This window comes from Malaclemys terrapin, chromosome 7 (genome assembly GCF_027887155.1).
Source record: "Malaclemys terrapin pileata isolate rMalTer1 chromosome 7, rMalTer1.hap1, whole genome shotgun sequence".
Lineage (NCBI taxonomy): Eukaryota > Metazoa > Chordata > Testudines > Emydidae > Malaclemys > Malaclemys terrapin.
In genome coordinates, this window is record NC_071511.1 from 85,465,639 (window position 1) to 85,479,315 (window position 13,677).

General features: G+C 46.3%; 2 protein-coding genes across 3 annotated transcripts in view; one reads left to right on the forward strand and one right to left on the reverse strand.

The window, feature by feature from the left end:
* CDH23 (cadherin related 23) overlaps positions 1-13,677 on the reverse strand; it is a 516,293-nt gene that overhangs the window by 83,062 nt on the left and 419,554 nt on the right. The window lies entirely within an intron of this gene.
* VSIR (V-set immunoregulatory receptor) overlaps positions 1-13,677 on the forward strand; it is a 50,620-nt gene that overhangs the window by 25,659 nt on the left and 11,284 nt on the right. For both annotated transcript variants that reach the window (XM_054034017.1, XM_054034016.1), the window contains 2 exons: positions 1,526-1,633; positions 11,721-11,748. In XM_054034017.1, coding sequence (XP_053889992.1) covers positions 1,526-1,633; positions 11,721-11,748 — 136 coding nt within the window. The remainder of the gene's footprint in view (positions 1-1,525; positions 1,634-11,720; positions 11,749-13,677) is intronic.

Genomic DNA, 13,677 nt, shown 5'->3' on the forward strand with positions numbered 1-13,677 from the left:
CTGAAATCAGTTCTAAATTTGCCAGAGCATTCATACCACTATACCACTCAGGTATATTTAGCCCAGATCCTGACGTTCACTTGCTCAAGATGTTCCTCTTTGTTATAAGATGTTCTAAGCAAGAATGGTCTGCACAGCTTGAAAATGCACTGCTTTCTACATCCTGCAATGCATTGCTTTCTGCAGTTAGCCTCCCACGCCCTAGATCATTTGGAATATCACCATCAGCATGATCCTCCTCCCTTCTTCTGAATCTCTGGGAATTCTCAGAGAAGATGCATCAAATCTGCTCTCACTTTTCTGCAGGTCCAACGAATGCCACTGACTGATTCTGAATCATATGCAACTTGCTGGGTCACTAGCCAGTCCTGAAAGGAATCTTTTGCTGAAATAACTCCAAACCTACATCCCAATCTAATTACTTAATATTTTTGCACAATCTCTGCCTATCAATTCTGCAGCTCACCTATCTGTCCTGACTTACTCCTATTACATTTGCTGAACTTACAGTAAATTTCATTAAAAAATTACAAAGGCCAGAGATCAAATCTTTAGCTTTCTACAGAAAATCAAGAAAATTCCTTAGCTGGATCTGGGTTATAAAGTTCTTTCCAGTATACAGTCAGTTTACTTATTACTGCCCATAATTGTAACTATTGCTAGTGGTCCTGTACCTCTTCTCCATATTAAAAACAGCACCAAGCTATAGGACTGAAGAAATTTTCCCACCACAATATGTTGACATACAGTTGAATGATGATTTGGCTAGTGAAGACAAAGAGTGATTAATTTTTATTAGCTGACTGGGGGTCTGATCCCACGCTCATTGAAGTCAATGGGAGTCTTTCCACAGTCTTCAGTGGACTTTGGATCAGGCGTCTTATCACTTATTAAATAATTTTCACTTGTATCTGTAGCACAGCTGGGACTGAACAAAACCCACGTATCTGAGTACCCCCAGAACCTGGAGAAGTTTGGGAACCAAATTGCATGGCTTAGACCCAGCTCAATTCTATAGACAGAAGAAATAATGCCACTTGCCACTCCTCCAAAGCAATGTCAAGCCTTCTGTTATGAGAAGTTTGATGGGTTACCCAGGTTTCACAGGAGTAATGGTAGCATGCTTGCATGAGACTTCTGGGAGCATCAGTATTACAGAATGCTTCTGGGGTATCTTGAGAAAACCAGTAAATTCTGGAGTATTTCACAGACAGGAAATGGTAAGTTAAATCTTATTTCAGTGCTGAATTCCCTCATTGGCCTGTTAGTGGGTATTCAGTACAATGTTTTGTACATTGCTAGTTTTTCATTCTCACTTTGCACTTTATGTATGATGGGAGGCCTGAATCCACAGAACCTTTTCCTTTTTACTCTTGAATGCCTCAGCAGAATAGAGGTTCCTGAGAATTAGAACTAGGAGTTTTTAATTGTTCATTCAGAAGAGGGCCTGACTTTAGGCCATGCAGTTTGAAACAGCTTTTGCTGCCTCACTTATTTCACCTCTGGCTTCTTTGTTCTGTTTCAGACATCACAGCAGCTGCTCTGGCAACAGGAGCATGCATTGTGGGCATTCTCTGCTTGCCCCTCATCCTGATCCTCATTTACAAGCAGAGACAAGCAGTCAACACCAGGCGTATGTATCAAAACATTCCCATTCCCTCACTCCTTCCCTTCCTCACTTTTATTTCAATATCTCACTGAAATGATTAGCATTAACTGATGTTGGGATAATGTCTTTGTGAGTTCTCTCTCTTAGTTGGTTATTGCTAGGACCTTTCATGAAGAGGACACCACGCTCAGAAAGCCCTAATATCTGCACCAATGCAGGAATAAGTCAGCTCTGTCACTGAGCCTGTCAGGGGTTGAACTGAAGTTAGCCAAATGATCCCTGTCAATATTAAAGTGTGCTGTGTGGCTAAACGCCCTCCCTGTCCCGTCCCCCCCAGTGAAAATGTATCCATTAGCCGCCTGTCTGCATAAACAATCAGGCCCTCTGAAGCCATTTTCATATTGCCCATAGGAGGCATTCAGGGCTAGAACAGGCAAAGACTCATTACCAAGTCCACAGTGATGTACTAAGATGCGGACTGTGAGACACAATGACTTGGGCATCAGGAAGATAATTCTGGTCACCACACTATTAGCAATGGATGTCACTCATCCTAGACCCATATTTATCTCTGTTCCACACAAGCTTGTGTATTCTTACTGCTTCTTACTGTAATTATACATCAGAATATAAGCAGAAGCAAGTTAAAAATGGTGGGAAACCAATAAAACCTGGGGGAGGGGAACACATCCTCACATCTCCCAGTGGTTGCATTTGTGCAAAAGAAATGCTAATTTGTAACTGTGGTTATGGAAAGCTGCACATACTGTATGTTAAAGAACTACAGCTCATCAGTTTCAGCTTCCTCCTTTATAGCTCTGTGCTGCGACCTTCATTATGTAATTTTGTTAAACATCCTTAGGGTTACCATAAGGCCGGATTTTCCTGGACATGTCCGGCTTTTTGGGCCTCAAATCCCCGTCCGGGGGGAAATCCCAAAAAGCCGAACATGTCCGGGAAAATAGGGAGGGGCCGGCGCCGCTGGGTGCTGGGCCGGGGCCGGCGGTGCTGGGCTGGAGGTGCTCGGCCGGGGCCCGGGGGTGCAGGGCCGGGCTGGGCCGGGCCCGGCAGTGCAGGGCCGAGGGTGCTGGCCCGGGGGCCGGGGCCGGGGCCGGCAATGCTGGCCCGGGGGTGCTCGGCCAGGGGCTGGCCCGGGGCCGGCACCCCAGGGCCTGAGCCGAGCCAGGCTGGAGACGCTGGGGCTGGGGCCGGCCGCCGGAGGGAGCTGCTCAGTTGGCGGGGGGGGGCAGACTGGGCCGCGCCTCCTCCCCCCACCCAGCTTACCTGCTGCCTGCTTCAGGCTTCCCGCGAATCAAATGTTCGCGGGAAGCAGGGGAGGGGCCGGAGTTGGGGCGGGGGCGGGGGTGTGGGCGGGACTGGGGGCAGGGCCGGGGCCCTGTGGAGTGTCCTCTTTTTGGACACTCAAAATATGGTAACCCTAAGCATCCTAAAGGCCAGCATTACACATCTGGGTCTTAGCAAGCTATCAGATCTGAGGAGGAGGCTGTCTAGCCTGGAGAAAACAAGCTAGTTTAAATAAATCTCTTGGGGATTAGTGATGGGGTAGGGAACACAGATTGAGGGCAGGGCAGTTTAATAAAACTGTAAATATGCAACAGCATGTTTTAAAGTGTGCCTGGGTGTGGTGGGGTACTTTGATTACATGACACCAATTCTTGGTCACATCAGATCTCTTACACTGTTGCATCAACATTTGCTGAAATATAATTTTAATTTTCTTACCCCTTAATTTGAGCTTCATTATGTGACAGAAATAGCTTTTCTATTCTGCTTTTCTTCTACTCAAGTGATTGAAAAAATTAGTTACTACTATAACTTTCTTTAAAAAAAACAAAACACTCCCTATATTCCACATTTCTATGGCAACAGAATCCCAGAGGAATGCCTCCTCCCTCCCACTCCCTCCAGCCCTAGGAAAAACATGTAGCTCCAGGGAGGAGTTGGGAACCAGGCAGGGCCTTGCTCAGACTCTTCTAGGGCTATCACCACCTTCTATTGTGGTCTGGGCTTAAATTCAGCCCACAGGGCGCTGTGTTGGGGGATGGGGACTTTGAGAAATAGTTCATGAGAATTTAAACCCTGGTTGTGGTGACATTTCATCAGTCCTTGGCAAACTGGGAAACTGTATAGTTTCTCTGACTGAGCCAATGGGTAACTATGTAGCTCTGACTACAATAAATTAGAGAAGTGATTTGTGTTGCACAATCTGGTGAAATGTAATTAGTGAAATATAGCAGCAAGTTTCAACATCAATCTCTAGCTGAAAGGAGGGGCCTGTGTTGGTGCTTCTGTACCACTATGTCTATAATCCTGGGTACAGGAGTTACTGCCTGCCACATGGAATATTGCCCTGTGTACAACTTGAGGTTGTTTTAAAGTGAATGGCAAAGCAAAAATGAACATTGAGTTAACAGAGACTGATTTGCTGAACGTCCCAGCTAACCAGGCTGTAGGGAGCGTTCGGTACAGAAGTAAGTTTTATATATTTCAGTATCTTTTCTCCTGTTTCTGAAAGATCCTGATTCACTGGACATATGCCTCAAATATGCCTTGGTAGATCCTGATTAACTGGACATATGCCCCAAAATGTGACATCAACAAATGCCAGAAGTCTGACTGAAATCGATGCCAGCCCTGGTTGTTATGATGTCACAGAACAATGCATTCTGGGATATAGTCATTGAACCAAGAAATATTATTAGGATTTGATAGAGGTGGGATGGGGAAGAAATGAATTTGAAAAGATTAGCTTAAATTTATTTCTTTGCTGAATGCTCCCCCACAACCCTGTTCCATTTGGGACTGAAATCTGAGTTTAACTTGGGTCAACTTTTGCTTTGCAAGCCACCTTTAAGCAGAGGTCCAGGAGAAGTGGTAGGCAGCAATGACAGAACAAACGGACTCGGGGAGGGTCCAGCATAAATACCCCTCACAAAACAAGGCAGTATGAATGCTCATCCACACAGGCCTATGGTTAGCCATTCTACAAAGGCAGAATGCAGTGGACATGAACGCATATTGCAGGCTAAAGAGGGGGCAAACATTTCATAACTGGTCAATAGACAAATGTTGCCACCTTTCCTGTATGCATATTGTCCACAGAACACAGTGCAATCTCCCAATTACTCAACATTAGTCAACAGAATTCTCAGGGCCTGATAGCCCATTGCCCTTGTGTTGGTGCATAACAGGGGGAGGGCACCTGGAGCCTTCCCACTCCCACACAATTACAGTCACTGCCACTGGTGGGAATCAGAAGGACTGCGTCTTCTGTGTGCTCCCAGGGAGATGCAGCATCCCAAAGAGAGAACGGGAAAGCAGAAAGGAGGCAGGGCCAGGAACGTGCACTCTCACTGAACTGCGAAAACCAGCTACTACCATCTTGAGGAAATTGGGGCTGAAAGAATCTTAGCAAGTTAGAGGTTGTACAAAACAAATTAATAAGGAGAATGCTCTGCCTCCCAAATAACATTTCAGTGTCTTATCAGGGCAGGGGTAGGGGAATGTGAATCAACAACAGCAGCTCCAAAGTCATGTCTGGAGGAACAGTTCAACAAGATAAAGTTTCTAAAGTCCCTCTGTGCACCTGTGAGTCTGGAGTAGAAACATGCCTCCGCAACTGTCCTTTGAGGGATTGTGGCTCTGCACAGTCCCCCATGCATGGCAGTTTCACTCTAAATGGTAAAACTTAGCTCTGTTCTCTAGTATGGTTGGTGAGAATTTGTTGTTCAAAATCCTTTTTGTTTTGAATTAATACATAAGAGCACAGATACCAGGGTGACAGGCCCTATGGGATTATATCAGGGTGGGACTATTTACAGTCTGACAGACAATTTTTTTCAGTGGTCTAAAATCCACATGCATACCCAGATTGCTTTGAAATTTGCTATGCTTCATCAGGGTTTTGGGTAGAGTTAGTGTTCAAAGTTTGGGGTCATTTGGGCAAGGGGTTCCAGAGATACAGCTCTTCTTAAAAAAAAAAAGGGCATCAAAATTTACAGTTATTACAGCTTGCACACACCTGGAGCTCAAACTATGGCTCTGATCCTCCCCAAAAGATATCACCTGTTCAGGTTTGATCTCAATTAGTGTCCGGTGCCCACTGCCCCGCAATATTTTAAAAGTTATTCAAGGTAAAAGTTGGCTTGAGAAGTATGGCTCAAGTCAAGTTGAAGAGCCAGAGAAAGTCATTTGTGAATATGCAGCAGGTCTGGTGCTCTGTTGGTGGCTGAAGGTGATGTGCTGTGGCCACTGAACCTGAACTACATTCATGTACTGTGAGGCTGAGTCATGCCTTTGGCAGAATCCTGAGAATATTTTGTTTGGCCCAAAACAATTCCCCCCCCCGACTTTTCAGTTTGCTAAAAATGTCAAAAAAAATTCATTTTGGGTCAGCCTGAAACTATTTTTCAGTATGGTTGACAAATTGAAAAAAAAATCACACAGCTCTATACACGGGTGACCCACAATCACACCCCTTCCATAGCACCACTTTCTTAAAAACCCCAAACCAATAACAACAAAAATTCACTGTTCAAAAACTTAATTAATACAGACTTAAGTTTGACTGGCAATATCTCGTACCCTTCCAGAACATCAAATGCACCTATACTGAAACTCTGGAAATAAAAGAAAAGATTCCATCCAACAAAGTTAAGGTGCATGCCACGGCTACCACACAACCTCAGTGCTGCTCTCCTTTAGCTGGCAATGGTTCAGTAAGGGTGGTACCACAATAAATAGATAGACGGAATGACTCAGGCAGTTCCTGCTAGTGAGTTTCATTGTGGGAATACTCATGAGAAGAGAGCACAGAGGGGTGTGTACACAGCCAAAGCCAAATGAATCATTTAGAATTGTTATCAAGCTTTTTCCTCCTCCACCACACTCTGACACAAAACACACTGAACATACGTGATTGCATTCCTATAGGTATGAAAACATTTGCACACAGACCTTCACACATGTGCATGTGAAGCATATGCATCTGTAGTCATACACAGCCAGTGCACACATACTTGTATGCACAATACCTACTGGAGTTGTATGAACTTGTGCATATATACAAGTGTATGAACAAAGAGTTTTACTGGATGAGGTTCTCTGGAAACTTTTGTTAAAATCCCCTCCCCCCCCCCGCCATTTAAAGGGAGGAGTGAGATGATTTCGCTGTCTGTGAATGAATTCACCATCCCTGCCAGAGGTAACTAATTCCTGGGGCTTATAAAAGTACTTCTGAAGAGCAAGGATTTTGAAATTGGAATACACCAGACTGCATCAAGTGTCAAGTATTTTTTTTTTTTTTAAATCTCAGAGTTTATATCCCCCTGATATCTCATTAGGCCTTTAATCCCACCTCTATTACCTATATATTGCTCAGGAGCAGAGTACAAATATTTGTAGTATGTGCATTTAATATAAAGTGTGCTTGTCAAGAGGTGTTGCATTTTCAGTGTGGTCATGAGAAAGTGTTTTGTTGTTTTTGGTTTTTTTAAGTGGGAAAACAACCAGATTTCTCTGTCCTGCACCACTATTTTTTGCATGGCCATGCAACCAGGGGACATGAAGTTTACCACAGGCTAAGGACATAAATATTTTAGGGTCCCCTTATTAAAACATTACCTGCATGTGTGCAGATAAATGCATGGCCGGCCTTGGGGAAAATGGGACTCTAGGAGAATTTGTATTTTGGTGCCATTTCTTTGAGTTTGAGAACAGCAGCGTGGAGCGCAGAGAGCGAGGATCAGCTCCTGGCCCCAGAGCCCGGCTGAGCTGCACAGGGAGGAGTTTCTGAGCCTGGGGACTCCCCTGGCCATACACCCCCAGACCACCTAACAGAAGGAGAGCAAGTGCGCGGGCATGGGCAAGGGGACCCAGTGTCTGGCACGCTGGCTCCCCAGGGGCAAGCCCTGCTGCCTGCCCCTTCATGTCAGCCTGGCAACTGTGGGTGGCATTGGCTCCAGCCCCTGGCCTGCCCGCACTCACCCCTGCTCTAGCTGCCCAGGCCTGCCAGCTTGTGGCACTTGGAAGGCATTCCTCTGGCCCTGTCGCCCACCTGTAAAGTCGGCCCTGGATAAATACATTGTATAGAGCATCATTTCTCAAACTGGGGTCTGGGAGAGTACTCCAGGGTTTCTGTAGCCCCTGCGGATCAACTCCTCCCCCTCCCTCCCAGCACCTCCTGCACGCTGGGGAACAGTTGTTCAGTGGTGTGAAGAAGGTGCTGGGAGGGAGTGGGAGAAGCGGGGACAGGGTGTGCTCGGGGGAGGGAGTGGAAAGAGATGGGAAAGAGGAGGGGCAGGGGTGGAGCTGTGGCAGGAAGAGGTGGGGCGGGGCCTTGGGGGAAGGGGTGGAGTGGGGGTGGGGTCTGGGGCTGAGCTGGGGACTTGAGGGTCCGCGAAAAATTTTATATAAAAATGGGGGTCCTTGGGTTGCTAAAGTTTGAGAACCGCTGGTATAGAGCATGCACCCAGGCATAGGCGCCGACTCTGTGGGTGCTCCGGGGCTGGAGCACCCATGGGAAAAAATTGGTGGATGCTCAGCACTCACCGGCAGCTCCCCGCCCCGCCCCAGCTCATCTCCGCCTTCGCCTCCCCCCTTGAGTGCGCCGCATGCCCGCTTTTCCCCCCGTCTCCTAGCGCTTGCACCGTGAAACAGCTGGGGAGAATGTGGCACACTCAGGGGAGGAGGGAAAGGGTGGAGTCGGGGCAGGGCCAGGGGGGCGCGAGCACCGGTGCTGGGGAAAGTTGGCGCCTATGCACACAGGTACAAACAAGCCTGCAGTAGCCCAGCTGCAACCTCACTTCATATTGTGCTAACTTCAGAAACGGAAGCTCCTCCTTCCCCTTCTATTAAGTTTCAATCCAGGATGGCTCCACTCTTCAGAACTAACAACACAGTAAGCCACAAAACATCAGGGCCTCTCATTTCCTTTGAGTTCAAGAGGTGGCAGCTGAACACTGGAGACTTTAAGACCTGAAGATATCAATGAACAAAAAAAAAAAAAAAAAAAAAGCCCTCAACTCCCATACTGCAGAATATTCCTCCTCTTCTCCCCCTCCTAAACTGGTTTTATGTCCTGCGGAGTGAGGGGAGGAAGATCAGGACATGAATTGCCTTCCTCAGAGGGGAAGAATCTGTAAGCCTGGGCAATGCTCCAAGCAGTTTATTTATTTGTGCCTAACGTGTGCAAGCCCCGTTCTGCACACCTCCAACCCACTCTGTATGCAAAGATTCCCCCTTCACCCCAGTGCAGAAAATCAGGATATTAAATTGGATCCTGGCAAATGTAATCTACTCTTTCATTCTTGGACCTGCATTTCAACTTGTCCCTTCCCATCACTCTTTTTATTCCAGGCTTTCATTGAGCAGGGTTTCCTTCTAGCCAGATTGATACTTAGCACAGCATCATGTCTTTCTCAACAAGTGTGGCTCAAATTCTCTTACAAAGCTGCCGCTAATCCCAAAGCCAGAAGGGGTCACACGACAGCAATGAGTACACACCTCTATGCTAGGGCAAGGTGAGGGGGAGTGATAGATATCTCAGGTCACTCCTGAACATAGATCTTCCCATCAATTGCACTGCTGCAGGGTCATGCTATTGTTATAGCAAGTAAAAATACGGGCAACAGCTGCACTTTAAATTAACCCACTGGAGTTGGGATTCTTGAGAGCTGGTGAAAACAATAGTTAATGCTGATGAATTTTGCATCATGGAATTAGAGCACAAAACTTTCAGGGTTAATACTAGGAAATCTGCCTGCCACAGTCTAGTCCTACAAGCCTGCAGAACACTCACTGAATGGAAGATCAAGGCCTGGAATGGAATAAGCAGTATGGGGCCCAGGAGTCAGCCCACTTAAACTGAGAGGGGAGAATGGATCGACAGATGGGAGAAAGGGAAGGATACGAGCAATGAGAAATGAACAGGGAAGAGGCACAGAAAGCTAGACAAAAGGAGACATAGCAAGAGAGAGAAATGAGGAGGAGAAGCTGAGAGAAATACTGATTGCTCTTATGACAAAGTAGTATAGTTGTTACACTTGATGTATAATGAAATCCACTCCATTTTCATTGCACTAAGAAATTCTAGTCATGAAATAATCTGCAGAACAGCCAAACATCACTCCTGCTCTATATTTATTGCGGACAATTAACCATGTGTAAAGGTCATGCCAGTTTACAACAGAGGAGCTCCTCTACTCACGTCTTTATGGAAAAGAGACCTTTTGTTGGGGCTTTGTCACAGGGATTGAAAGCAACGTCAAAAAGCATCAGTACATTTGCGACAAAAACCTTCTGAGGGAGTGAATGCTGCTTCAGAAGGCAGCTGTGTATCAGCAAAGTGAACGTACCCGTCAGTCCCAAGAGAGCTCTCTGCAGAGTTTGTACAGCTTGCCTTGCACACCTACATGGCCACAATGCACAGAGCCTATACAGATGTGACACGCATGGGGCACAGAGTGTGAATTCTCCCATAAAACTGGCAGAGTAGGCCAAGCATCTGCTCCGTTGATGTTACTATGATCTGGAAACTAAACAGTAGTAATAGTGATGGTACTAGTCCGAATATTACTACTATTAATAGGGGTGATGCTGAAATAACTGATGTTGAAGTCAACTTTATTAACACTAATACTGACATTACTAACATTGGGCCAATTCTGTAGTCCAAGCTCAGACAAAACTCCTGTTGATGCCATGAGCCTGTTGAGAGCATGGCCAAATTGTGAGACTCTCTCACCAATAAGCCCTAATGGAGAACAAATACTGTAAAGTGCAATTGCTTTGAAACGATGGCTCTAATTGGTACAGTTGAGTGCCAATGCTGCTGAATCAGAATTTGCTTTGATTTAGTTTTCCTAGGGAAATCAGCAGCTGTGCTGTGTTCGCACAGAGCATGAACTGCATACACCCACCCTAAGAAATCTGAGCACACTACAGAAATCAAATCCAAAACAAAATACCAGAAAGCCCCCCACTACTTATAATGTCCACACAAGACTCATCATGGGTCACTCTCCTTATCTGGATGTTTTCCATTAGGACAACCTTGTTACACTGCCCACAGAAAGTGCTGTGTTCAAAGGTTAACACCAAAGAAACTCAGCTGTTTATACCGGTCTGTGCCTAGATAGCAGAGTTCATGCCTTCTGAAAAGGGCACCAGCAAGCTTTGGAGAAAGGGTTAATGCATTATGAGCCTCTCTTCTCCTTTGGAGTCCTACGTTCCAAACATGATTGAAATCAGAAGCACAATGAGAGCTTGGAGATCTCAGGCTGCTCCATAGCAAGTATCTGTTGCTTTTACAAGTTGACAGGGTTCCTCCTCCTCATGACAATGCAGAGTTGAAATCCAAGAGAGCTCTGCACGTCAGAGTCAAGGTCCAGTAGTAAAGCTGTAGGAGGGCCCAGGAGGAGCTGCAGGTCAGTGTTGTGTCAGTGAGATAAAAAGGCCTGTGCTAGGCCTGCTTCCACTTTTATTCATCTTTAAAACATTTTACTGAAGAAGGAAATGAAAGAGGAAAAAGGAGACAGCTCCTGGCAAGCTCCAGAGCACTTGATTTGGTCTCCATTTTCCAGATGAATTGGCAGTTTCCGTTCCCCTAGTCCAAGCCACCAAATCACAGATTTATGAGAACAGAAAAAGTTGCACAGGAAAACAAAAAACAAGCTAATCAGTGAAGAGGAAAGGAAAGGAACTTGAGGACTTAACCGCTCGTGTGCTGCGCTTTGGAGCACCTCATTTCTATTGTATTGCATTGCCTATTGCTTCAGTTTCAGCAATGCATTCTGGTCACCATGGCTAGGGCTGGAATAGGTCCCCACACTTAATCCTTTCACACTGCTGATGGAATGTGCCCATGTCCCAGTCTTTTGTGTGTAACATAGAACTCTATATCTGACACCTTACATGAGAGCCCTGGGCAACTGTCTCAGTTACAAAGCAGCAAGAGCGTTCACCTTTAGGGGGAAACTGGGCAGAGGAATTTCTGAATTTACAGCATTAATATTTTTGCCATGAAATTGACTGTAAATAGCAACAGTTGTTTTTTATTACTATAATAAAACATTTTTTTGTCTTTTCGCAGGTGCTCATGAACTTGTAAGAATGGAGAGGTGAGGAAATCTTAAGTCTTTCCATTTTCCACTAGCCTGTTCATGCTCCCTTCCCTCCTTGTGACCCTGGAAGTGGCCTACTTTTCCTCTCCTTCCTCAGATAATGACCTAAACGCTAGCTTGGCAGACTGCCAGTGACTCTGGGCTGTACTTACGTCCTTAGCACAGGGGTAGGGATGATGGAGAATCCACATTTAGATAACTGCCCCACTACCACAAACTTCTACTCCCTCTTCCCGAATGGAAACTACCTATTTCTTTTTTAACTCTGTCATGTGAGAGTCGGAGTCTCCCTGCACCATGGAGCTCCCAAATCCCCACTGCTAAGGCTTCAAGGTATCTGTTCTATGCCTGTTGTTCCTACTGGTGTCAGATAAAATATACAGAGAATGAGATGTCAAGGACATGTGTGAGGACTCCAGGCTCCAGCACGGTACAGTGGCTTGGCTCCTGGACCAAACGGAAAGGAGAAAAGGAAGAGGCATGGGAGTGGTGGGGGGAAATGAGGACAGAGGGGGAGCCACAGAATGTGAACAGCATTGGCAGTAGTGCTGACTCTCACAATTTCATCACGTCTCTGGTGATTTTGGGTGTTGTTTTTTCTGTTTAACCAAGGCTGCCAACTGCTTGCTCAAAATGGCCACCATCTCCTATTGCTGAAGCCAGCAAGATGGTCACCATTTCCCTACAGTCTATCTGCATGTGGCAGCTAGGCTGCTCTTCATAACATTGGCTTCCACCTCCCATTGTTTCTTCCAGTGAGACTGAACTTAAGCCATGCCCACAGGCAAAATGGCTACCGCTCTGTAGTTCAGGGAGCTGGCCAGGACACAGGGAATATAAAGAGCAGAAGAGACCCTGTGAAAGGTGAATGGGGAAAGTGAGGAGGAGCAGGACACTGGGGGAACAGGAAGCAGATTTAGGGGATGCAGGAGGATGGGAGGGGCAGGAGGGAGGCCCTGGAGGTGCAGAGGATAGTGATGAGCATGGGAATCGGGGGGATAGACTCGCAGCTCCCTCAGCCTGGGGGCAGTGGTGGGGAAGGGGAGTCCCATCAAGCAGCCAGGGGAAGGCAGTGTTGGCAAGTGTTGTGGACTGATCTGGAGTCAGAGGATTTTGGCACCTGCAGGAGGAGCTCTTGCAGTGACCCGAGAAGGCCCCCCAATCCTGCAGTTTTCAGGGCTGGGCATATGGGCAGAGCTCTGTGCAAGAGCCTCAGGACTGGGGACACAGATCTGCTCCACCACTGGGACCTGCCTTCAGGTATGTCCTTATAGCAGAGTGAGGGACCTAGGGCAGTGGGAGGCAGGGAAGTGGTGCTGCTACGACCCAGGCAGAGGAGAAACCTGGGGCAGGGGAGGAGAGCAGTCAGGTGCTGCTGAGTTCCAGCTGGAGAAGTCCTGAGGCAGCAGGAGTCAGGGAAGCATTGCTGCTGGATCAGCAATAGGAATTTGATAGCAGTTCCCCTGTCTTAGGGGTGAGGAGCGGGTGAGTGGAGTATACATCTGAGCAGTAGGGATAGGAGTCCATTTGTGTTCATCAAAGGTTGACTTTTCAACCTGAAATAATAACACACACACACACACACACTGGCAGAGAGGAATTAAAAAAAAAAAGACTATAAAATATTATTTGATTTAAAAAAGAAATCATGGTTTTGGGTGCTCTGACTCGAGATTTTTTATCTCTTGTGTTTGGCAATACTGCATTAGGCTGTGGGAAGAAAGAAGAACAAGGAATTGGGGTCACAGTGACTAATTAGAGGCATTGTTGACAATAGATATCAATTGTATCTTCCTCTTGATCTGTTAGTGCAGACTAAGCCAAACTATATTCACCACCTATTACAGAAAGTGTGGTTGACGTCTTGATCTACAAGAGGAGTAAATACGGTATCCATCCACTCTACCTTTTACTTTAATGTTTGCT